This window comes from Mustela putorius, unplaced genomic scaffold, assembly GCF_011764305.1.
Source record: "Mustela putorius furo isolate JIRA1106 unplaced genomic scaffold, ASM1176430v1.1 tig00003853_pilon_pilon_pilon, whole genome shotgun sequence".
NCBI lineage: Eukaryota > Metazoa > Chordata > Mammalia > Carnivora > Mustelidae > Mustela > Mustela putorius.
Window position 1 is genome coordinate 74,607,546 of NW_025422005.1, and position 26,098 is coordinate 74,633,643.

At 39.9% G+C, this 26,098-nt stretch overlaps 1 protein-coding gene across 1 annotated transcript in view; it reads right to left on the reverse strand.

Annotated features, from left to right (window-relative positions):
* Positions 1–7,343: 7,343 nt before the first annotated feature.
* The window catches only part of GTF2B (general transcription factor IIB), a 33,102-nt gene continuing 14,347 nt past the window's right edge, over positions 7,344–26,098 (reverse strand). Inside the window, exons 3-7 of the mRNA XM_004752648.3 lie at positions 18,033–18,166; positions 13,196–13,342; positions 12,934–13,063; positions 10,111–10,392; positions 7,344–7,770 (exon numbers count right to left, since the gene is read on the reverse strand). Coding sequence (XP_004752705.1) covers positions 7,637–7,770; positions 10,111–10,392; positions 12,934–13,063; positions 13,196–13,342; positions 18,033–18,166 — 827 coding nt within the window. The 3' untranslated portion in view covers positions 7,344–7,636. The remainder of the gene's footprint in view (positions 7,771–10,110; positions 10,393–12,933; positions 13,064–13,195; positions 13,343–18,032; positions 18,167–26,098) is intronic.

Consider the following 26,098-nt stretch of genomic DNA (forward strand, 5'->3'; position numbering starts at 1 on the left):
AAAGTTACACATTTTAATGATTACATTGTGTTCTGGCACTTCTGAGGAAGTGAAACTGGACTGTGGCTGGAGTGTACAGATAAACTGCAATGGGGTAGGTGCGTACAGATGAGGAAAGGAAGGGTCCTATGCCCAGGACTTGTACACACCATACTGGAAGGATGCTTTATCACAAGAGGAGATCTAAGTTTTGTGGGGCCAGAAAGGTATACAATTCTGGGGCCCTATTTAAGAAATCCCTGATTTGTATTTATGGCTACAAAGGTTAAGTTCAGAACCTTGAAAGACCTGTGCCCATGCATGTCAAGTTTCCTTAGTTTCCTGATAAACTGTCGTGCCTCAGAGGCCCTGAAACATCTTCAGCTGGTGGAGGTGTGATTAGATTTGCCGCGGGGAGAAAGAATCAGAGGGGGCCAGATGGAAGGCAGGAGCGCTGGCTGGGAGCCGCCTCAGCAGTTGTGACAGGTGATAAAGGCCTAAAGTCGGCTGTGGCCATTAGAAGGGAGAAAAGTACACGAACAAGCACCGTTTATGTGGTAGAGACAAAGGACTGGGACCGATGACACTGGCCCATGAGGGGCCATGTACCAGCCACATCCCAGGCATATCTGTCCACCAATGCGATTTCCACTTAGCTTCTAAAAGCCTTTTCCAAGTAAAAAAGCCTTTCTTCCGCACTTTATGCCCCGCTCTTTTCCACACATGTGGAATGAGCCTTTTCTCCTCTCTGATGCCCTTGGGCTCCGTCCACACCTCTTACACTGTCTCATTATGTCCGTGCACAACAGCTTCGCCCACCACTTGACTCTTGTACCTCCAGAGTCTACACAGTGGCCAATAAGTGGCCTGCTTGGCCCTCTACAAAGACATTTAGAATAATACCACACAGTCAGGAGTGATGGAGATCCAACCTAAGATCAGTCGTCGACATGAACTGCCGCGGGGCTCCAGCCCGACAAGGAAGGCATCCCTCTGACAAGCACCCCCCCACATCACCACTTATGCAAGCTTCATCCTTCTCCGTCCAGGGAACTTTCATATACATGCTGTCACTTAAGACAAGAACCATTTTGGGGATGCCTGGGGGGCTCAGTCGGTTAAGCTGCTGCCTTCGGCTCCGGTCATGATCCCAGGGTCCCGGGATCGAGTCCCGCATCCGGCTCCTTGCTCGGCGGGGAGCCTGCTTCCCCCTCAGCCTCTGCCTGCCGCACTGCGTGCTTGTGCTCACTCTCGCTCCTCTCTCTCTCTGACAAATAAATAAACTCTTAAAAATAAAAAAAAAGAACCATTTTGAAAATCAGCATATGGAGGTGACAAGAGGACTGGGACTAGCCATCGTTTTGCTACCGTCTAGTAGTGGGGCCTGGGACACGTGGTTTCACCTCACTAGTGATAGGTGAACCTTTCACCCCACTGTTCTCATCTGTTAAACGAAGGAGTTAGAGTTGCTCCTTTATTCTTGATCTTCCCTTTCAAGCACAATCTTCAGTGTTACTTCAACACATAAGATAACCAGAGCAGAAGCAGGGTGGGGGTCCAGTTTGGGGACAGAAGGAGCCTGGGCTTTGGCCCCGACACATTTTGGCTGTGGCTTTGAGTCTATCCTTACTGGCTTCTATCTGCATATTAGAGATAGTGGGTATTCATAATGGTTTTATTATATTTTAGTAACATTTTTAAGAAGCATTTTAATCGTCCTCTAGAGCAGGGACATCAAACTGTGGAGGCCTGGGGCTTCCATGGGCGGGTGCAGACGTGGCTCCAGCACGTGCAGTTCACCCTCACGTTCACAAATTAGAACAGTGAGAGGAGCTGACTATAGCAGGTGAGATCTGTTGGCCACAGCCATGTGGGAGGGGGTTGAAATTTCGAGGTCCAACATTTGGCTTTCTGGTGTCTCATCATCATAGAGCTAGAAGGAGCCACAGAGGGAGTAAGAACATTCCAAGAAACCTCTGGCAGAGCAGCCAAGTTTCTAGTGAAGTATTCAGCATGACTGACGTGCCTTCATCTGGGAGCCTCATGGAACTCTCCCGTCCCACACCCATCTTTTGGAACAAGAGCACACCAGCCTTTCCAATACCTCTAAGAGCATTACACACGGTCCTATCGTGGTTTTGTCACTTATGTCAGTTTAAAACAAAATATTTCTTGGCAGAATCTTAAATTTGACATAACATCACTTCTCCTCGTTTTCTTGCTCTTATTAAGTACCTCACATACCAGTGATCTTCCTTCTTTCTCAGATGTCTGAAAACATTTATCATTTCCAATAATGGCTGTGCCAGCCACAGGCAGATGCTGATCACAGAGAGGGCATGAGAATTGTTCTGATACTGTGCAGAGGGAAAGCAAAGCTCTGTGGTCACCTTTTCCCTCTCCCTCTTTCACTCTGTGTGAGTTTCAGCCTCCTGGGTTGGCAGTCAGAAGTCTCCCCTGGCCAGAGAGATGCCAGTGAGCACAAGGAATGGAAGTTTATGTTTATGAGACCTGCTTGGCCTCTGTGGGCCTGGAACGGTACTTGTGTTGTGACACCTTGCAATTTTGAGATCCTGATGAAGGAAGTGTGTCTGTGGAAATATCCGGGAGGGGGTGAGTAGGGAGGTGTTTAGGGGGCCAGGGAATCTGTCGGTAGCTCCACAATTGGCAGATGAGATTAAAACTCCAGCAACAGGAAAAGTCAGGGCCATTGACAATTGGAAATATTGGCATGGGGCACAGAGAGGCCTCCGGGCTGGATTAGGACCAGATGGGTAATAGGCTGACCCCCTCAGCTGTTCATCTTGATAATTAAAGTAAATCTTGCACCTGTGATAGAAAATTAGCTCAGAAACCAAAACAACCATGGGTAAAGTACATTTGTTGGTTTGAACACAAAGGCTTACTATCAAGAGGCATCTAGTTTAGGAAGCATTTAGTTCAGAGGAAGATTTAGTTAGAAACTAGAGAGCAGTTTCTAGCTATTAACTCCTTGTCACCTGAGCTGATTTACAAAGAATTCAGAAACTCACTATGAAAAGTTTTCCCCCAAAAAGCCAGATGCAAGTATTGCATTGAATGATTTTGTTAAACTGAACAGAATTGTATTTGAAGGCTACAACTAAAGTCAGCTCTGAGGCCGCCTCTTGGAAAATAAGCCTTAACAGCATAGTTTAACAGCAAACAGCACTGAATTGTGTGACCAGGAGACCAGAGTTAGTCCTCTGTCTCCTGGTAAGTAAACATGGACAGGTCTTTTGGTTTCTCCAGGTTTCTCTAATCTATAAAATGGGGAAATTGGACCAGAGTGCTTAAACTCAGATTCCATGAAACTTATGATTAAATCTTCAAACTTGTAGCAGAGATTGTCAATGAAAGTGGCTTCCAGAGAGTCTTTGTTTTAAATACTGGGATGGAAGGGACCACATTAATTAACTAAGATTTCAACTGTTTAAAGATGCTAGCATGAACGGGTTGGACCTACTTTATCTTCACAAAAATTGCCTTACATTTCTAATATTCCTAATCTGCTAAAATGTGGGCCCGATCGAAGCTGGCTTCGATTTCAGCCCTCAACAGGGTGGGTGTCCCCTGGTGTACAGGGAGATTTTCCAGACCACAAAAGACAAAAAAAACCCATGCACAATCACTGGTTTAGAATATGTCAGATCCCTTTCACTGGTTAGAAGGACCTGGCCAGGATTTAATTGCTAAGTGTTAGTAATTTTACCATACTAACATAACATCCACTCGTTGCACTTGAACACTCCACATCACGAGTGGATTTTGGGAGATAATCAGCCAGCCATAAACCTCTATTTGTAACAGCCTTGAAGCAGATGGACAAATAAGGAATAGGTCCCACTGGGTCAGTGGTGGGGAGGGACACTAGAGGGCATGGAGGCCAAAATGTGGAATTGCCGTGGATTGTCCCCTTTTCCCGAAGTGAAAATGTTCCAGTTGTCAGATTAAATGATTCCGCCAAAGGGTCACTAACAATTCATGGACTCCAAACACACTCATATGCCTCGAGAACACCCATACTCAGAGGCTGGAGGTGGGGGAGAAAAAAAGAGAAGTGACACGACTACGACTTTATCTTTTGTCCTGGCATTTTTCCTTGAATATCTGGAATGAAGTTAAACTGATTGAAGCATGTGTGACACAGAATTTTTAAAAACTAGAATTTTATTTAAGAGATACCTACCAGAATATAGACTCCATTTCCCAAACATACCTTCTGCCCTAGATTAATCTTTAAAATAGTTCTGCTGATCCAAGTTTTTTAAAGGTGCAGAACACAGTGCTATATACTTTCCTCTTATGACTGCCTTCGCTGCGTCCCGCAGATTTTGAGCAGTTGTTTTCATTATCATTTGTTTCCATGAGTTTTTAAAATTCTTCTTTAATTTCCGGTTGACCCATTCATTCTTTAGCAGGATGCTTTTTAGCCTCCATGTATTTGAGTTCTTTCCAGCTTTCCTCTTGTGGTTGAGTTCTAGTTTCAAAGCATTGTGGTCCGAATATATGCAGGGAATGATCCCAGTCTTTGGGTACTGGTTGAGACCTGATTTGTGACCCAGGATGTGATCTGTTCTGCAGAATACTCCATGTGCACTAGAGAAGAATGTGTATTCTGTTGCTTTAGGATGGAATGTTCTGAATATATCTGTGATGTCCATCTGGTCCAGTGTGTCATTCAAAGCCCTTATTTCCTTATTGAGCTTTTGCTTAGATGATCTGTCCATTGCAGTGAGGGGGGTGAGGGGTGTGTTTTGTCCCCTACTTTGACCGTATTATTATTGATATGTTTAATTTTATTAATTGGATTGTATATTTGGCCGCTCCCATGTTAGGGGCATAGATAATTAAAACTGTTGTATCTTCTTGTTGGATAGACCCTTTGTGATATAGTGTCCTTCCTCATCTCTTATTACAGTCTTTGGTTTAAAATCTAATTTGTCTGGTCCAAGGATTGCCCCCTCAGCTTTCTTTTGATGTCCATTAGCATGTTAAATTGTTTTCCACCCCCTCACTTTAAATCCGGAGGTATCTTGGGGTCTAAAGTTTGCAGAGAGCATATTGATGGGTCTGGTTTTTTTAATCGAATCTGATAAACTGTGTCATTTGATTGGGACATTTAGCCCATTTACATTCAGGGTAACTACTGAAAGATATGAATTTAGTGTCATTTTATTGCTTGTAAGGTGACTGTTACTGTATATTGTCTCTGTTCTTTTCTGGTCTATGTTACCTCTGGGCTCTCTTTGCTTAGAGGACACTTTTAAGTATTTCTTGTAGGACTGGTTTGGTGATCACTAATTCTTTTTGTTTGTCCTGAAAGTTTTTATATAATCTCACTATGGAATTTAAGAAACAAGGCAGAGGATCATAGGGGAAGAGAGGAAAAAATGAAACAAGACGAAACCAGAGAGGGAGACAAACCATAAGAGACTCTTCATCTCAGGAAACAAACTGAAGGTTGCCGGAGGGGAGGAAGGATGGGAGGGATGGGGTGGCTGGGCGATGGACACTGGGGAGGGTTTGTGTTGCGGTGAGTGCTGGGAATTAATGTAAGACTGATGACCTATATCCCTGAAACAAATGATACATTGTATGTTAATAGAAAAAAACAGCTTATATTCTTAAGAAAATGAAGTACAGAATGAGGAAAAAAATGTATAGAACACAAAAAATAGACCAAAATGGTGACATACCTAAGTGGCAAGGGCTAGGGTTTTTTTGTTTTGTTTTAAGATTTTATTTATTTGACAGAGATCACAAGTAGGCAGAGAGGCAAGGCAGAGAGAAGGGGAGAAGCAGGCTCCCTGCTGAGCAGAGAGCCCTATGTGGGGCTCGATCCCAGGACTGTGGGATCATGACCTGAGCCGAAGGCAGAGGCTTTTTTTTTTAAGATTTTATTTATTTTGTTTTGACTGACAGAGATCACAAGTAGGCAGAGAGGCAGGAGGAAGCAGGCTCCCCGCTGAGCAGAGAGCCCGATTCGGGGCTCGATCCCAGGACCCTGAGATCATGACATGAGCCGAAGGCAGAGGCATAACCCACTGAGCCACCCAGGTGTCCCAGGGCTAGGGTTTTTAATCCCCTTTATGCTTCTCTCCATTTTTTTAGTTACTGGATACATTTTTGTAAGCAGGGAAATGAAAATACTAAACAAATCCTATTACTATACCTGGACTGCAACTATATTTTAAAAATACAGCATAGCCGAACAGCTGGAAAGAACAAAATATCAAAATATTGGTGCTTATTTCTAAGTGGCTTGTGGGTATTTTCATGATGCATTTCCCAAATGTTTCTAATGTGCATGTACGGACTTTCGATAATAGCAAAAATAACTATTTTAAGATCTAGCTAACTGGTTGCAGCTTGCAGAGAAGTCTTTAGTGGGTGGGAACTTTTGTGGTCAGTCACTAGAAACTGGGGAGCACCAGAGGAGAGGACTGCTGTGCTCAGTCCATGCTTGGAAAGATGGAAGGGTGTGGTGCTGGGGACCAAAGATGTGCCCGTGAGGGAGACACTGACTGGCCTAAGATAGCTTCTTCTTCCTGGATTTTGTTCTGGGTGGCATGGGTTCTGCCTGGAGTCATCACTGCTGTTCTTGTGCTTATTTCTCTAGTGTTCTCTCCCAGCTTTGAGTAGTACCGTTTGTGTCCTATGTTTTGTGCAAAGGAGAAATACCATTTGTCTTCATGGTCCAGTAGCCATCCCCCTTCCATGGTCAGCAGAAATGAGAGAAAGTCTGATCTTCTAGAGGAGAAAGTCCATTTTAGACCAGAGTGTCAATTTGTCTACTAGACTGCAATAGGAGACGTCCTTCTAATCTAGTGCTGAACTCTTGAGAGATGTGTAAGAACCGGGACACCTGCTTTAAGGCAGTGCAGTTCACACTGTAAGGTGATGTTTAGCATGGATTCAAGTCCCTTTACAAACTACCTACTTGGTAAAAGGGCAAAATTCTGTTGGTCTTTACCTTCAGTGCCTAGTCAAGATTATAGTCAAGATGTTCCTCTAAGAGTGATATGCAAAACACCTACACATCCCAATCACCTACGGGGTGATTTATATTTATATTCTATTAAATAGAATCCCTGGACATTCCTAGGCCCAATAATCTATTTTGAATATTCTTTACACACACACGCACACATATATATAAATTGCACACACCCGCTTTGATTTTCCTGGCGTCAATGGTGGTTCCCAAAGCCTGACTTTGTTATATAAATAAAATATACATGAAAAGAAACAGAAAACAAGGACCTCTACCAGCTTTATTAGCTGCAATGATATGCATTATTTGTAATTATAAATTACATTTAACATGTAATTATAACAAAAACTTTAGTTTTGAAAAACATTTTATTCAAGAATTACATAATTTCAAATATCTTCCAAAATACAGTTTCCTAGATTGCTACAAAAGAAAGCAAATTCAATAAGAAATTTAAATCATTAAATATGTTTTACTAGTATATACATACAGAATGCCAAGCAATTAATATTTAGCCCTGGAATGCGTACCATGTCTTTTGTTTTTCCTTATTAAAGAGAGGCTCAATCCAGCACTTGGTATAGGCTATGTACAACAGGCCAAGTTCAGTGTTGAGAAGAGTTTGACATTAGCTGCCTCAGTTTACAGCTGTGGTAGTTTGTCCACAGGGGTGTCAAATTTGAAGTCTGTAGGAAACAGATCTGGGGCTCGAGGATAGATTAGCCTGTAGGACTGTCTGATTGTAACATCAGCAACACCAGCAATATCTCCAATTTCTAAAAGACAAAAATCAAAATATTAATTCCAACTTATGTATACAGCTATTCCATCTTATCTCTCATCTACAACCTGCATTCCAATGTGTGAGATAGAGTAGTATAAAATCCAAACTGAAAACCCCAGGGACGTTGACTTTCAAAACCTAACAATGCAAATCCATACCAAAAGGTAGGTAGGAGGCCTACGGTTGCTAACAGTAGTAATGGCAGTATCCCAATCACCTCAAAGGGCTGTCTCGGCCATATGAAGAGCTCTGCTCGTTGAGGGCCACAGCAAGAGTGCTCAGGGCACAGCACTAGGAGCGAGAACTCTTGTACTAGCTGTCCTTTTGAGAACTGACTGCTGTTCCTTCACAGAAGTCTTTCTGAGGATCATGGAAGTAATCCATGAATACATTCTTATAAACTCACTTTATTATTTCCATGTTTAAAAGTTCCCCTATAACACCTGTAGTAAATCCTGTTCTGTTAAAAGATTCTTTTGGAATCCTATGTTAAAGACTGTCCTACCTCATTTTTCTACTTAGTACATCAGACAGTATACATCTACTTAATACAGCTGTACATTCTAGCATCGTGTAGATGTTTTCACTGTTATAGACACATAACACTGAGCACTGGGAGTTCACGTATTTCTAGTCTATTACAGAAGCCTAGGAGATCTAGTTTTACCTTGCAAAGTCATTGTCACCTTTTTCCTTTTTATTAAAAGGAGTCCCAAGGGACTGCTATGTGACAACTGTTTGATCATAAGTTCTTAATCAAAATGGATTTTTAAAACATAGGCTTTACTGCAAACTCATTTTACCACCTTTTCACAGATCAACGCCTAAGGTTTTACGGATTTTCAGTGTGGATGTCTGCCATCAGTGTGCAATGAGCTCATTTTAAATGTCGTCTCATGTTGTGTTACATTTGTTACCTGTCTTCTAGGCATGGAGACGGTGACTGTCAATTGGCTGCTGGGAAGGGAAGAAAAGGGCTTACATCTCAAAAAACCCAAAAACTTCATGTAAAACACAAAGAGCAGAAAGTGCCAAGATAAAAACTTTTGTGCTGTTGATTGGCATAAAGGTAAGGACACTCGGCTTAGTTTTAACTTCTCAATTTTACCAGAAGACTCAAAATTTCCTTGAGTCTTCTCAAAATTAAGACCAAAGGAATCGATAATGGCACATTTAAGTAACTAATGGTTGGCTTCTTCTTTCTAATCACTCTTCTATATAATTTATTACTTTTATTAATACAGAAACCTGCAGCCTGAGCGGAGGTGAAAGGCTGTTCTTAATAGGGTATTATAGTCAGTGCAGCCAGTCCTCTCTCACTGTCTCACTTTTAAATTTAGAATGGACTGCTGTTTTTCCTTTATAGATCTTTTTGAGGATCACAAAAGTAATGAGTGAATAAATGCTTGTAAAGAAATTCACTTAGCACTTCTTTCTGTTTGCAAGTTCCCCTACAACAATAAACTCAAAAGTGGCTTTTAGAAGTTTGAAACTACTTCATTAAGCAACTGAGTAACGTTTGAAAGGAGAAAGAGAACAGGCTTCACAGAATGTTACAACCTGATGGTCAGCATGAATTGCTAGTGTACTCACTGTAGGAGGCCATGCTGGGAAGTGGGAAACAAGTGCGGCCCCCAAACTTTCTAGATCTAAAAAGCTAAATTTTGAGGGGGAAAGAAGGACTATTCAAAATAATGTTTCAGGGTGACAAAAATAACTTCTAGAAATGAAAAATGTAGAAACTAAAATACTTAATTTGAATGGGAAAAGTGTGTCCATACAGAGTTATGCCTATAAACATTTTTATTTATGAATCACTTACAAAAATACAGTATTTTGCTGTTAAGTTTTGATTCTAGGAAACTACTTTTTTTTAAAGATTTATTTATTTGCAAGAGGGAGACAGAAAATCTCAAGCAGACTTGCCACTGAGCATGGAGTCCCACACGGGGCTCAATCTCACAACACTGAGATCATGACCTGTGTCATCCAGGTGCCCCAAGGAAGAAATTCTCTCTTAAATGTGAGTTCAGATATTTACCGGCTCTGTACTTAAAATGGAAATACAGGGGCACCTGAGTGGCTCAGTGGGTTAAAAACTCTGCCTTCGGCTCAGGTCATGGTCCCGGGGTCCTGGGATCGAGCCCCACATTAGAAGCTCTGCTCAGTGGGGAGCCTGCTTCCTCCTCTTTCTCTCTGCCTGCCTCTCTGCCTACTTGTGATCTGTCTGTCAAATAAATAAATAAAAATCTTAAAAAAAAAAAATGGAAATATAATTACATACTACAGCCTTCACAATTTCATCACTATTCTTCCTGAGAAAGAGTCCTACCTTTTTGGGTCCTCTTCTCAGCTGATGCTTGTGAAGCCATGTAAATGGCTGCTGCCGCCACAGAAATCGGGCTCCTTCCAGGAACCAAGTCCAGTTCCACAGCTTTACGGGCTATATGTGTAGCTGCCATCTGCACTTGTTTAGGGAGACAAAGGTTGGAACAAAACCTGGACATGAAGTCCCCAGTTGTAATCAAATCCACGCTGGTCTCTAAAGCCTTCAAAATAAGTTTAAAACATCTACCAATTTCTTTCTTAGAAATTCGTGACACAGCACATATTTCTGAAAGGAAAAAATTAAATAAATCCATGTTAAGTCATACGGTTCATTTAAGAATACATCATTTCTGATTATAAAATACATTCTGATTGCAAAAGTGCAATCATGCCTTAAACAGCCTGATTAAAAAATAGGCAGAGGGATCTGAATAGAGATTTTTCCAGAGACAACATACAGATGGCCAACAGGCACATGAAAAGATGTTCAACATCACTAATTATAGGAAATGCAAATCAAAACCACAATGAGATATCACCTCAAACTGGTCAGAATGGCTATTATCAAAAAGACAAGAAATAACAAGTGTTGGAGAGGGGAAAGGATGTGAGAAATGGAAACCCTCACACATTGCTGGTGGGAATGTAAATTGGAAAAAGATGGAGGCTCCTCAAAAAACCAGGAATAGAAATACTTTATGATCCAGCTATTCCACTTCTGGGTATTTATAAAAAGAATACAAAGACACAGATTCAAAAGGATTTATGCGTGCCTATGTTCACTGCAGCATCGTTTACAACAGATAAGACATGGAGACAATCTAAATGTCATCAGTGGAGGGATGGATGATGAAGTGGTAGGTACATACACCAACACACACTATTCAGTCACAAAAATGAGTGAGATCTCCTCATTTGCAACAACATGCACGGACCTAGAGGGTATTATGCATAATATGTGGAATCTAAAAACAAAAACAAATGAATAAAAACAAACTCATGGACACACAGAGAACACCCTGGTGGTTATGAGAGGGGAAAGGAGTTGGGGAGTAGGCAAAATGAGTGAAGGGAGTCAACTGTACGGTGATGGATGGTCACTAGACTTTCAGTGATTGCTCTGTAGTATGTAACAGATGTCAAATTACAGTTGACCCCTGAACAACTCAGGGGCTAGGGATGCCAATTTCCAGCACAAAAATCTATGTGTAATTTCTTACGCCCCCAAAACTTAACTACCAATAGCGTACTATTGTCTGAAAGCCTTAGTGATAATAGTCAACATTTGTATTTGTATTATATACTCTCTTTTTAGAATAAAGCTAGAGACAATATTAAAATCGTAAGAGAAACTACACTTGCAGTACCACACCATACGTCAAAAAAAATCTGCATATAAGTATATACATGCAGTTCAAATTCATGTTGTTCAAAGGTCAAAATGTGCAATATTGTGCACCCCAAATTCACCTATGGTAATATATGGGATATATGGTATATAATGTATCAATTACATCAATAAAGAACAAATCATGCCTTATAAATGAATCTCTGATCTTCTCAGTGATAGTTCCCACAGAGCTAATTTAAAATTTCTCAGTTAATTTAAAAATATTTATTTTTTAAAAGAGAGAGCGAGTGTGCACAAGTAGGGGGAGAGGCAGGGAGGAGGGAGAGGGAGAGAGACTCTCAAGCAGACTCTGCATTGAGCACAGAGCCTGGTGCTGGACTTGATTGATCTCACAGCCTGAGATCATGACCTGAGCTGAAACGAGAGTCAGGTGCTTCACTGACTGAGGCACCCCCTCTGTTAATTTAAGTATTTATCACACTTCAAATAAGTCTTAAACAAGTTAAATGTAGATTCTTACTATTTCAATATTAACTTCTCTAAATTTCAATTCAGACAAGTAAGTTGCTTCAAAAATTCTAAAACTTCGTTGATATTTATGTATGTATCTGTTGTAAGGAGTAGGTGTATCAAGATGAAAGAAAACACTGAAAGCTAAATACTTCTCAAGCTACATGAAGTCACATGCACGGGCAATCTCTGGGATTACAGGCTGTAACAAAATGAGATCGAATACTTGATTCTGTTGTCTAAAAATTAAACTACCACTTTCAGAACAAATTTAACAAAAGCCTTAGTTTTAAGTTGTAATAACCAAAAAGATGATGAGAATAAAAGCCATGCCGCATAGTAAAATATCCACTGATAAATGAAAGGTAATGAAAGTCTTATGCAGAAAAGAACCCTGGCGGTGAAAGAGGAAGCCCCACAGCCTCTCTGAACAGCTGTTACCTATTCATCGTGACTGCGAACTGGACGGAAAATACTTGTTCTCTCAAAGTCTCCGACACTAAGTGTGAAAGTGCAAACTGTGTAACTTGAAACAAATGGCGCTGATGTTTTCTAAGGCTTGACTCCTTCACAGTAGAAACCTGTGCTGGGAGTGGGAATGGTTTTCCACGTGTCAAGTGTATAGACTTAACTAGTAGGGAAGGCGCCCTCTGGCTTATGATGCCAGGCATCAAACACCTCAAAAGAGTCAGTTCAAAAGATCTCATGAGCAAAGAACACAGAGCACACATGAACTAAAGCGATGTTACATGGGAAAATAATCTGAGAAGAATAATGGTTAAGATCATACAATGAATTTCTGTCAAGGAATAAAATAAAGAGGCATTTGGAAATGATACTAAGATGGATTACAATATGTAAGCAGGAAAACATAACAACTACATAGTGTCAAAGCTGCTTGACTTTGGTCTGTTACTTTATCACGGTTATTACATAACTTTGCAATCTTTGCAACTAAAAACTTACCTTTAAATGTCCTAGGAACCCCTTCTTGTCTACAGGCGATATAGAGACAAGCGGAGGCTATGGCATCATTAGCTCTGCCCTTCAGGCTCTTCTGTTCATACACTTGCTTGAATAAATTATTTGTTCGATCCTTCAAAGCAAAGAAACTAAGTTTAATTAACTCTAGGCCATTTAATTAGTTGCAATATCAAAATTTCATGTGTTCATTAAATTATGCTAAGTCAATGCCAGAATGGCTTAAAGGAGACAGACAAGAACTTACAACTATATTCCGAGGGAGGTTGATTCTGTCTGCCATAGTAGTGATTTCTTTGAAAGCATTCATCATTGCACGATCAGAACTGCTCATTGTTCTCCGATTTTGGTACTTAGAATTGCCAAATTCATCAAAACTTGCAGCTCCTGTACCCTATAAAACAAAGTTTTACAACTTCATGCAAAAAAGATTCTTTAAATATGAATGAACAGACATTTCTAAGAAAACAACTTCCACGATCTGACTGCATAAGCCCAAGAATTCTACCCTGTGCCTCCTCCTTATTCCTTAGTAGAACAAGTACCAGATTGAGATGGTTTAAATGAGTATCTGTGAGAGGACCCAGTAATATCAACCATCACATTAACAGACCAAAGAGAAACATCAAAGGATCATCTCCCAAAGGTGCTATAAAGGCAAGCAAATAAAACCCAAAAGCCATTTTTTGATAAAAACTCACAAAACACGGGGCGCCTGGGTGGCTCAGTGGGTTAAAGCCTCTGCCCCCGGCTCACGTCATGATCCCAGGGTCCTGGAATCGAGCCCCACATCGGGCTGTCTGCTCAGCGGGGAGCCTGCTTCCCTCTCTCTCTGTCTGCCTCTCTGCCTACTTGTGATCTCTCTCTCTGTCAAATGAATAAATAAAATCTTAAAAAAAAAAAAAAAAAAAACCTCACAAAACACTACAAATAGGTACTTCTTCAAATTAGAAAATCTTTCTCCCACGCCCCAAGCCAGCACAGTGAATAATGAAGAAAGCAAGCATACCCTGTTTTATTGTGCGTCATTTACTGCACTTTGCAGAGATTATATTTTTGTACTGCTGTTAACAAACTGAGGGTTTATGGCAACCCCACGTTGAGCAAGTCTATTGGTGCCATTATTCACTTCAGGTCTCGGTCACATATTGGTTATTCTTGCAACATTTCCAACTTACTCTATTTCTCATGGTGACCTATGATCAGTGATCTTTGATGTTACTATTTTAATCATTTTGGGGCTCCAAAAACTGCACACTTAGAAGATGGCAAGCTTAATAAATTTGCGCGTTCTGACTGCTCCACTGAGCAGCTCTTCCCCCATGTCTCTCCCTCTCCTCGGGCCTTCCTGTTTCCTAAGACTCAACAATACTGAAATTAGGCCAATTAATAACCCTTTAATGGCCTCTCTGTTTGAGTCAAAGAAATAGTCACATGCTCCTCACTTTCGTATCAAAAGCTAGAAATGATTAGGCTTAGTAAAAAAAAGGCATATCAAAATCTGAGATGGGCTGAAAGCTAGGCGACTTGTGCCAAAAAGCCAAGTTGTGAATGCCAAGGAGACGTTCTTGAAGGATATTAAAAGTGCTACTCTCCAGTGAACACACAAACGATAAGAAAGCGAAACAGCCTTCTTGCTGATATCTTGATGATATGAAAGTGTTAATGGCCTGGATGGAAGATCAAACCAGCCACAACATTCCCTTAAGCCAGTGCCTAATCCAGTGCAAGGCCCCAACTCTCCCAATTCGTGAAAGCTGAGAGAGGTAAGGAAGCCCCAGGAGAGAGGTCGGAAGCTGGTAGAGGTTTGTTTCTGAGGTTGAAGGAAAAGAAGCCATCTCTTATAGAGCACAAGATGAAGGGCACGTGCTGACAGAGAAGCTGCCCCAAGTTCTCTAGAAGATGCAACTATGAGAATTCATGAAGGTGGCTACACTCAACAACAGATTTTCAATGTAGAAGAAACTGCCTTCTATTGGAAGAATATGCCATCTAGGACTTCCTCAGCTGGAGAGGAAAGAGAGGTCAATGCCTGGCTTCAAAGATTCAACAGCCTGTCTCTGTTGTTAGGGCCTAATGTAGCTGGTGACTTGAAGTTGAAGCCAATGCTCACGTACCAGTCTGACAACCCTAGGGTCCCTAACAATTATGCTATCTACTTTGCCTGTGCTCTAGAAATAAAACAACAAAGCCTGGATGAGAGCGCATCTGTTTATAACAGGGCTTACCAAGTATTTTAAGCCCACTATTGAGAACTACTGTTCAGAAAAGAAGATTGCTTTCAAACTATGACTGCTCACTGACAATACACCTGGACTGTCTGTGGGGAGCTCTGGCTCTGACAGAGCTGGACAATGGGATTACTGTTGTTCTCATGCCTGCTAACACAACATCCATCCTGCAGCCCGTGGATCAAAGAGTGATTTCTACTCTCAAGGCTTATTTAGGAAACATATTTCATAAGGCTACAGGTGCCACAGCAAATGTTTCCTCTGATGGTCCGGGGCAGAGTCCACTGAAGAACTGGAAAAGATTCACCATTCTACATGCCATTAAGAACATTTATGACTGATGGGAAGAGCTCACAATATCAACATGAACAGGAGTCTGGAAGAAATTGATTCCAGCCTCATGGGTAACTTGGCGGGCTCAGGACTCCAGTGGAGGCAGGGACAGCAGATGTGGTGGAAACAGCGAGAAGACTAGAAGCAGCAGGGGAGCCTGAACATGTGACTGGACGGCTGCGATCTCCTGATCAAACATTCACGGTGGAGGGGCTGCTTCTTACAGATGAGCAAAGACAGTAGTTTCCTGAGCTTGACTCTGCTCCTGGTGAAGATGCTGTGAAGATGGTTGGAATGACAACAGAGGATTTGGAATATTAAATAAACTTAGGTGACAAAGCAGCAGCAGGGTCAGAGAGGATGAAGTCCAATTCTGAGACAAGCTCTTCTATGGGTAAAATGCTATCGGACAGTATCACAAGCTACAGAGAAATCACATGTGAAAGAAAGAATCAGTTGATGGGATAAACTTCAGTATTTTAAGAAACTGCCAGAGCCACCTACCATTCAGCAACCATCACATCGAAGCAATACCATTCACCAGCAAAAAGATCACAATTCACTGAAAGCTCAGAAGATGGTTAACATTTTAAAATTAGGCAAGGAGAGCAAGACAGGGGGGCACCTGGCTGGTGTAGTCAGTAGCACATGCAGCTCTTGCTCTTGGGATTGTAAGTTCAAGCCCCACATGTGGCGTGTTTACTTAAGATAAAAAATAATTAAAAATTAAAAATAAAGTTAAGAGAAAAATCAGAGGTACTCATTTGGGAAGGAAGCGATAAACTATTTACAGATAGTTTTTCTGAATACCTAAGATACTCAAGAAAATCACTGTAAAACTGCTATAAATAACAGAATCCATGAGAGGCAAGGTCAAACAGAAATCAATAGCCTTCATATGTCCAACTAACCAGTTCTAAGGCAATGAGAGATACTCCAAATGCAAAACAACAAAAAAGATAAGTACCTAGGAATCATCTTAAACATAAAAGATCTATTATGAAGAAAACCTCTCTAGAAGGACACATATGACTTAAGGAGATGGAAAAGCATACTATATTTTTGGACAGAAGATTTATCAGGAAGAAGTTGATTTTCTCTAAGTCAATTTGCAAATAATATCTTACCAATGCCTTGCTGAAAATAACTTTAAAAAAAACCAAAACAAACAAACAAACAAAAAAACAAAGTGACCCCTCCTAAACTTTAAATGGAAAAGATGAGTGAAGAAAATGCTTAGAAGGCAGAGCAGTGAGGAAGAGCTAAAGCTATGGGATACTAACAGTGCGGCGTGACATCTGACTTGACAGGGCCAGGATGATACAAGATAGAAAGTCTGGAAATATTCCCAAATACATATAGAAATCTAGTATATGACAAATGTAACACCTTAAAAAACTCACTTTTGCCATGTAGGATAAACCACTGTCAATGGACACAGGAGAAAACTAGCGATAGTGGTTACTGGTTTCTGACAGGGAAAGGAGGTTGCACTGGGAACTGAGTTTGGGGGTCAAGGGTGAAGAAAATTGTGTTCTTTTCATATTTGTGTTTGAGTCATGTACTTCCTACTGAAAAAATTTAAACATTAAAAGAAGTCACAGATTCAATTAGTTGCAATCTCAGATTTTAAAATGTCCTCAGTATACTTTTATCCCCCAGCCTGTAAGGCTGAAGTAAATGTAGAAATCACCCAAAGATATTTCTGAATATAATACTATCAACTTGAACCAATCCTACACTGTGGTTCTCAAATTTTATGTGTACTTTATAAAGCATCAAATTTTATATGTACTTTATAGAGCATAATTAATGACCTTTTTCATAATATTTTCTTGAAAACAGACTGCAGTAGTATAGATTAAGTCCTGAAATAGCATCCCTCTATTAGTTCTTTGGAATATGGCCACCACTACTTCCAGTTCAGATAAAAGAGCAAAAAGAAGCCAGGTTGCCAGACATATTACACTGCTGCCTTATCTAACAGCAACAGCTACCATTTACTGAACACACACTACATGTATTATAAAAACTTTACCTACATTTCCACGTAACCCTCAAAATTTCTACGAAGTACTCGTATTCTCACCTAACTGATGACGAACATGAAGCTTAAGTACATGGCTTAGGTAAGTCATAAATCCACCAATATTAGAAAATAAGCTATACTGAGCTACAATTTAGCTCGGTGGGGGGAAAAGAAAAGACATTCATAATATTCAAGGAACATATCAATATGAACACATAAAGATCACACTACATTCAATTTCTGTGCAAAATATGCTTCATGGAAACAAGGGCCTGAGATATAAAGACTCTGTTATCACGACCCGCTGATCTCCCCTTTAAGGTGGAAAAAATGTGTAAGGGAATAATCATTTACCATTGTATTACTGGTAAATCTTATTTTCTCAGGTCAAAATTCCTCATGGAAGCAGTGAGATACTTTTGCAAAGTTCCCAAACTCCCAGGTCTATGGTCAGTCCACACATTCTATTTCCTAGAGAGAGGTTCGATTACCTTGCCAATCATAGTAGACAAATCTCCATCACTCAGAAGGGGATTCTGAGAGTCTCCAACTCGGGATGGATCTTTTGTTGCTTTATCATTGCTGAAAGTTCTCCATTCAGACCCCACATCGATGACCCGGTCACCTATAAATGTAAACACAAATCTAAATGGTCTTGTCAGGACAGGATTTAATGAACACTGTGTAATACCCAACTCAGCCCTTTTATTCTAAGAAATCTCAACACGGACATCTGGGCTCCAGCTTAAGTATCACATCGCAGACATCTGTCCTGAAGCATTCCTTTAATGACTATGCAAGACCAATAACAACCTTATTTATTATTTATTTATTTAAAAATATTTTATTTATTTGAGAGATTGAGAGAGATCATCAACAGGAAGGAAGGGTAAAGGGAGAAGCAGACACCCCACTCAGCAGGGAGCCTGATGCAGGACTGACCCCAGGAACCTGGGATCTTCCTAAGCTGAAGATAGACACTTAATTGACTGAGCCACTTAGGAGCCCCCATAACCCTCTTTAAATATTGTCCTATAAACAGTCCTATTCTAACTCTTGGAAGAAAAAGAATTAGTCAAAATAAAGACAAATCACAAAATAAAGACATTCATATGTGATGCAAAGATAAATACGATTTAGAACCAAAATTTGCAAGAGGCATAGAAAAACAGACACACACAAACACACACACACACACGCCCCCGAAAACACTGCTCACAATGGTATTAATGCACACAGTTTCATATAAAGTTATTTTTATGGGAAATGCTTTGCAGAGAGCTAGGCCTAAACTTATGTTTTAGTAACTACTGGACAAAAACAATTATTTTTGGCCAAATAAGTTAAACAGAGTAAAATGTTAAGCCTAGAGCCAGTGAGAAGAAAGCCAGGTAGTCATACCAAAAGAGCAGATATGAATAGATCTGGCTGACTACTGCTTTGGAGGGGATGCTCAGTGGCTGGTAACATCTCCACAGTGACAAGAGTGACCACTGAACACTTGCACCTGTGGTGGTTGTGTGAACGTTCTCTTCTAATCCTCAGAGCCTCGAAAAGTAGATGCCATTTTTACTGCCACTTTAGAAATAAAATTAATTGGCCTAAGATCACCCAACTAGAAAGAAAATGTGCCTCAGATCCCAAAGCCTGTTGGTTCTCTACTACATCTGTAAAGCCTGAACTCTCCCACCAAAGTGTGATAAAACTGAAAGCAGGAACCAGGCCACTGCACTGCTGCCTGAACAGAAAGGAGACCAGAACAGCAGAAATCAGTTACCTCAGCAATTAAAAAAAAGTTCTCGTACTGACAGCCAAGAACATAATGGTTATGAGCATGGACTCTACCATTTGCCGTTAAGTCTTGGACAAATTATGTCATTTTTCAGCTTTAAATTTCCCCAGTAACCTTACAATTTCAATATTGTAAAGATTAAATAAATACAGGTACAATACAAGTAAAGTGATTAAAAAGTTCAAAGTGAGTGCTTGATATTTAGCTATTTGCTGCTACTAAAATGAAAACAAGATGACAGAATATTCTGACATTTCCCTCCTTTTGGTGAGAGGAATAAGGAGAGGCACCGGTTATAAAACATTCGTCTCACATTACACTTTGAAAGTAGCAGAGTACTCTGCTCCAAGTATTTGATCAGAGGAACAGCAAAGAGAAAAGAAGGAAGGAAATTAATGTAGACTCTGCTAAGTCTTCTGAACCGTTTTCTATGTAGTTAATTAAAATGCTATACTCCAAGTATAATCATCATAATCTAATCCTAGTGTTATAGTTAAGAAAGCAGGTCAATGTGCAATGGAATCATTCATTCCTGATGGTTTTGGAAAACTATTTTTTTGAACAGTCAGCTCACTTGGGAGTAACCAGATATTACTTGGATTAGCATGTGTTCTTGTCACAAGGGAACTGAGATGACAGGGAGGGTCCCCACATGCCGACCTGTATTAAGTAAGAATGGCCAAGGAAGGCTGAAGCAGGGAGAGTGGTGTATAGCGCAACCTCAGTGGATGAGAGATTGAGCAGCTGGCCCAAAATAAGGACAGAAAGGTTAAATGGATGGGACCATCACGATGGATTTCTCTGCCTCCTCCTGAGAAAAACAAACATCACTAAACTTGGGAAGTAATTCTGTAAGTTCTAAAACTTACCTGAAAGTAACAAAACCTATGATTATAGACTTAAGTCTCACTGCAATATTAATTAAACAAGGTTCGTGTCTCAAAGAGACCACTTTAAAGAGACTGATTTTTCTTCCTTTTTATAAAAGAATAACAATGCTTGCTTACCAACATATATATTAGTTATATATATGTATGTATGTATATATGTGTATATATATATGTATAAGTGAAAGAAATTACCTGTATTTCAACTCTAGAGAAAACCTCTGTAAATATTTTGGAATATGTATTTTCTGCCTTTCTAATTCATGTGTAGATTTTTCCCTAAAATTAAATTACATTGTGCCTATTCCATGAAAAGCTCTATTCAACACATCTGTACCATAAACAAGAGAAGATTTTTAAACAGTTTAGGTCCTTTTAATAAAGCATCTGCCAAATAAAGTGATACCCTGAACTTTTGTTTTCTTTTTTAATGGTTATTTATTTATTTATTTATTTGAGAGAGTGAAAAGGGTGAGAGACTACATGGTGGGGGGTGTGGAACTGCAGAGGGAGAGGGGAAGGGAGGAGCAGACTCCCAGCTGAGCAGAGAGCCCAGGCCCCCAGGATCATGACCTGAGCCGAAGGCAAATGCTTAACTGACTGAGCCTCCTAGACATCTGTTTTCTTTCTTTTTTTTTTAAGATTTGTTTTAGAGAGAGAGAGAGAGAAGGTGCTTATGAGTTGGGGGAGGGGCTGAAGGGGAATGGAAAGGGGCAGAGTGGGAGGGAGAGAAAGAATCTCAGGTAGACTCTCTGGTGAGCTGGAGCCCAATGCAGTGGATCCCAGGACCCTGAGATCATGACCTGAGCTGAAATCAAGAGTTGGACGCTTAACTGACTGAGCCACCCAGGCGCCCCATGCACTATGTTTTCAAAGGGAAAAATGGGAATCTAATTTTCCTAGTCAGAGAAATAGAAACACACAAACATATGCAAGACAAAAACACTACTATGGCTTTCATATTTGAAGTTACTTGCTAAATTCTAAGTCCAAAAAAAAAAAAAATCAAATGTCATTAATAATAGTTTAAAGAACTTATTAAGAGAATAGCATAAACGAAAAGGTAGGGAAGTATGCTCTAGAAATCTAAAGATAAAGCATCTTGTCTAATACTTTATTTCATAGCATTTTCATTTTGGCCCCAAAATAACCTACCATGAGTTTCTTTTATTGGTTATTTTGTACTGCCTTTAAAAAGAAAGATGGAGGGGCGCCTGGGTGGCTCAGTGGGTTAAAGCCTCTGCCTTCGGCTCAGGTCATGATCCCAGGATCCTGGGATCGAGCCCCACATTGGGCTCTCTGCTCAGCAGGGAGCCTGCTTCCCCCTCTCTCTCTGCCTGCCTCTCTGCCTACTTGTGATCTCTGTCAAGTAAATAAATAAAATCTTAAAAAAAAAAAAAAAAAAAAGATGGATTGTGGGGAAGGTGGGTGGTGGGAAGCTGGCCTAGGATAGTATAAATAGAAAATCCAGAACTTGGTAGTGATGTCATTTTTCCACATATGTGGGAACAATCTATATGCCTCATTCAACAATTTGTGATTTGTGCTAAGAGCCATTTCCTCTTCTCATATTTTACTGCTCAAAACATAGCATTCATAAGAAATGAAATTTCCAAAATAATTCAAATAGCCTATCATGAAACTATAACTGGACCATCAGTGAAGTGCCTGAGTAATGAAATAGGGCAGACCATTCAAGAAAAACCAAAGTGCATGAAGGATTTTCATTTGAAGAAAACTTACATTAGGCAGCATCTTAAAAGTTGCTTTGGAAGAAAACTACAATACACAATCTTTTCAAGGGTAAATGCACAAGGCAGCCATAGTCAACCTCTGGCAAAGCAGCAGCCTGCCGAAAACCCATGCACACATACATACACAAAACCTCCCATATCCTTTCAGGTTCTACAAGCAAGAGAAGCATACCAACTTTTACTGGTTCCGTTCTTAATCAAACACTGATTTTTATAGAACGACCACCAGAGAGTCTATATATGAAAATCTGTAATAGCCAAAATAATACCACTACCATAATATCCAGAACAGCAGTGCTCCTCCATCTAGAGTGTGACTACTACCACTTTGATCTACACATCAGCCTCAATATGTAGAGTCTGTTCCACACAAGTACAGTTCTCAATCCACCTATCAGAGTGCTGTCTAAAGAGAATGAACTAAGACTTTTACCATATTTCAGAGAGAATAAGTTTCATCTCTGTATTGAACAATTTGAGAATAATTGCCAATTGGCACCTACCTCCTGATTTGGCATTTCCACTCTTAAATATTTACCTACAAAAATCTCATACAACAACATTCATAGTAGCATTACTCATGTTACGAAAACCTGGAAACAACCCAATGTCCATTAACAGAATGCACACAATGAGATATCCCTTAGCAAATAAACTAATGATACATGCAGTGATATTATGAATGTATGAATCATGAATGTAAATGCATTCAAAATACTATTCTGAGCCCCCCAAAAGCCAGTGCCTAAAAAAATCATACTATATGATACTATTTATATAAAGTTCAAAAACAGACAAAATAATCTATGAATGTAGAAATCAGTACAGTGGTTGCTGCTGTTGGGGACAGAGGTGACAGACTAGAAAGAAACATAAGGGAACTCTGAGAATGGAAGAAAATAGTCTAAACATCTTGACTAGTGTAGATTACAGCAGCATATGCAGTGTCAAGACACAAACTGGACATCCGGGATCTGAGCATTATACTGCATGCAATTATACCTCAATACGTTACAAATAAAAGTTCACTCCACCAAAACACTGTTGATTTTGAACTGAGCTGCACCAAACCTATCCATTATTTTGGGGATGGCAGAAATATTATCAATCTTCTTGGACAAGGAAATACACTCTTTCTCAAGCTCTTCTTTCAGATTATATGTATGTCACATTTATGACTAGATCTAATTTTTTTCTGTTAAAAATCCCATTTTCTAACTAGTAATTGCTATAATATTTTATATGCTTATATTCAGCTACTTTTAATAGACTATTAATTTTTAAAATTTGATCTGAATATTCTAGATATAGAATCCCATCAGTAGCAAAGAACTTAATCCTCTTCCACTGCCTTAACTTCCATTTCCATTTTATATCTACAGCACTTGTCAGAACTTTGAAAACAATGCCTTTGATTTAAAACAGAAATATCTCCAATATTTCAACATTATTCATAAAAATAATAGGTGAACTGAAATAGTCATCTATTAAAGCATCATTCTACTCTAATGCAGAGTATCTTCTATTAGGAATGTGCTTAGTTCATCAAATGTCTGTCATCTTAGCAAAACATTTTTTACATTATAAAAGCTAGTCATAGTTGTTTGTGGGTTATTAGTCTTCTAGCACTTATATGTTAGGAGAAATTAAGTTATTCTGGAGTAGTAAATAATTTCAGGTCAGTGGCTTGAAACGAAGATTTCTTTCTTATACCACATGTCTATACAGGGATAGGACAGCTTTCTATACCATCCTCATTCAAGAATGACAGAATTCCTACGACTTGAGAGATGTTACGGGGGTAAAAGAAGGTGGGAAGTTATGCACTGACTTAACAGTTTCTAACAGTAACATTTCCACTCACCTGTCCTTGGCCAAAGACTGTCACGGGAATGATACTTAACTTCAAAGGGGGTGGGAAAGCATAAATGTATCATGTGGCTCAAAGGAGAAGAACCAGAAATATCAGCAAACAGTCATCAATGCTATTCTACAGGACAATCAGCAAGCAGAATTAAGCACTGTATTTTGGGATTTATGTATACATTCATAAAAAAAGATTGTACTAATACTTCCTTTTTCTGTCTTACAATAAACCAAGGAATCAGAGTTAACTTTAGTGGTTAGTTCCTCCCAAGTCTTACTAAGGACATTTTTAAAAGGTTTAAAAGATATACTCCCACTAGTGTGTGGGATTCTTGATTTGCAACCCTGAGGATCTTATACCACAAATGTAACATTTTCTGTTGTACCTTTAATACTTTATCATATTCCCTTGGATCTTCAAGTAGTACCATAATGGCTATCGTGTCTTTAGCACCTTCTCATTCACTCTTTATGTTCAGCTTTCTTCTCTGCTTTACGGATTCAATTTATCTACAACAGCTTTGCTGTGTTTGTCTCTTTGTGCTCCCTTATTTCTTTCTGACAATATTTAATAGAAATATGGAAGCTTTATTTCACTGATTATAAAAAACAAGTTATTTTCTAACTTTCTTCTAGTAAACTATGTCAGAGGCAGAATTTTATTGTCTTTGTAGTTTTTACTCATAAGCCTCACACTGACTTTTCTGCTTATCCATTCTGTACTGAGGAACTATCAAATCCATGTCCAGTGGTGGCAGTTATATCAGAAAAACTTCCAATCTACGGCCACCAGGAATTCTCAGTCTCTCTGGGTACCCACAGTCACTGGCAGTTAACAGATGACCCGAATAAAATAAATTCCCAGGGGACGCCTGGGTGGCTCAGTTGGTTAAGCAGCTGCCTTCGGCTCAGGTCATGATCCCAGCGTCCTGGGATCGAGTCCCACATCGGGCTCCTTGCTCGGCAGGGAGCCTGCTTCTCCCTCTGCCTCTAGCCTGCCACTCTGTCTGCCTGTGCTTGCGCTCTGTATCTCTCTCTCTCTCTCTAACAAATAAATAAAAAATCTTAAAAAAAAAAAATAAATTCCCAGGACTCTAGAAATTTATTAGGAAGGATACAGATTTGTAATTAAAGCAAAAATCATAGTAGCAAAAACAAGACAGAACTTTCTCACATTTACAGTCTACAGTTAATAGTCCTAGGCTACTGTGACCCAAGCTCCTCCAATCTTTTTAATAAGCCATCTTTTTTTTTTTTAAGATTTTATTTATTTTAGAGAGAGAGAGAACACATGCAGAGGGAGTGGCAGGCAGAGGGAGAGGGAGAAGCAGGCTCCCTGAGGAGTAGGGAGCCTGATGTGGGACCCTGGGATTATGACCTGAGCTGAAGGCAGTTGCCTAAACAACTGAGCCACTTAGTCACCCCTAAAAAGCCCTCTTTATCATGAGTAGGATTTGCAGCGTAAGATGCCTGTTGGTGGTTCCTTTTACCACGTCTGTATTCTAGCCAGTGGGAAGGAGAAAAAAGGAGGTTATATCCCTTATGGCAGGATCTAAAGTTGCACATACCTGTTCTACTTACAACCCACTGGTTAGAGCACATGTTCATACCTAGCTATAAGGAAGTTTAGGCATCCAGTCTACAGCCATACCACCCTGAACTCGTCTGATCTCGGAAGCTAAGCAGGGTCAGGCCTGGTTAGTACATGGATAGGAAGTTTAGGCATCCAAATGCCCAGTTAAAACATGGGGATTCTACTACTAAACGAAGAGTGAGATAGTAGATATCAGGCAATTAAGCAGTGGCCTCTACCACTATAAGGAATAATGGGGTAGGAGAGAAAGGAGGTAAGAGAGAATGTCCTATAGAACCAAGGCACTTTGCCTTATAGTCTAAATAGTGCCCTAAGACAAATAAATATCTAACCTCCTTACCATGCAAGCTATAAACTATAAATCCAACCAGAGATATTTCGTAGTCCAATATTAAAATCAGAATGATTTATGGTAACAATCTAAACAGTGCAGGGGAAAACTGCAACATACCAAAAGCAGCCAGAAAGCCAACAATGGAGAGTGTGATCTTCTAGGCCTGACCTAGCCTCAGAATGTTTTTGGTTTTTCTTGTAAATTAATAAAGGATTTTTTTTAAAAAAAGAGTATTAAGAGGAATCACAATCACCCTAAATTTCAATTCTTTCTGCTACCTTCCTGGAAAGTGATTTAAGCATTTTGGTATTTAACCAGTGGTAGAATTCA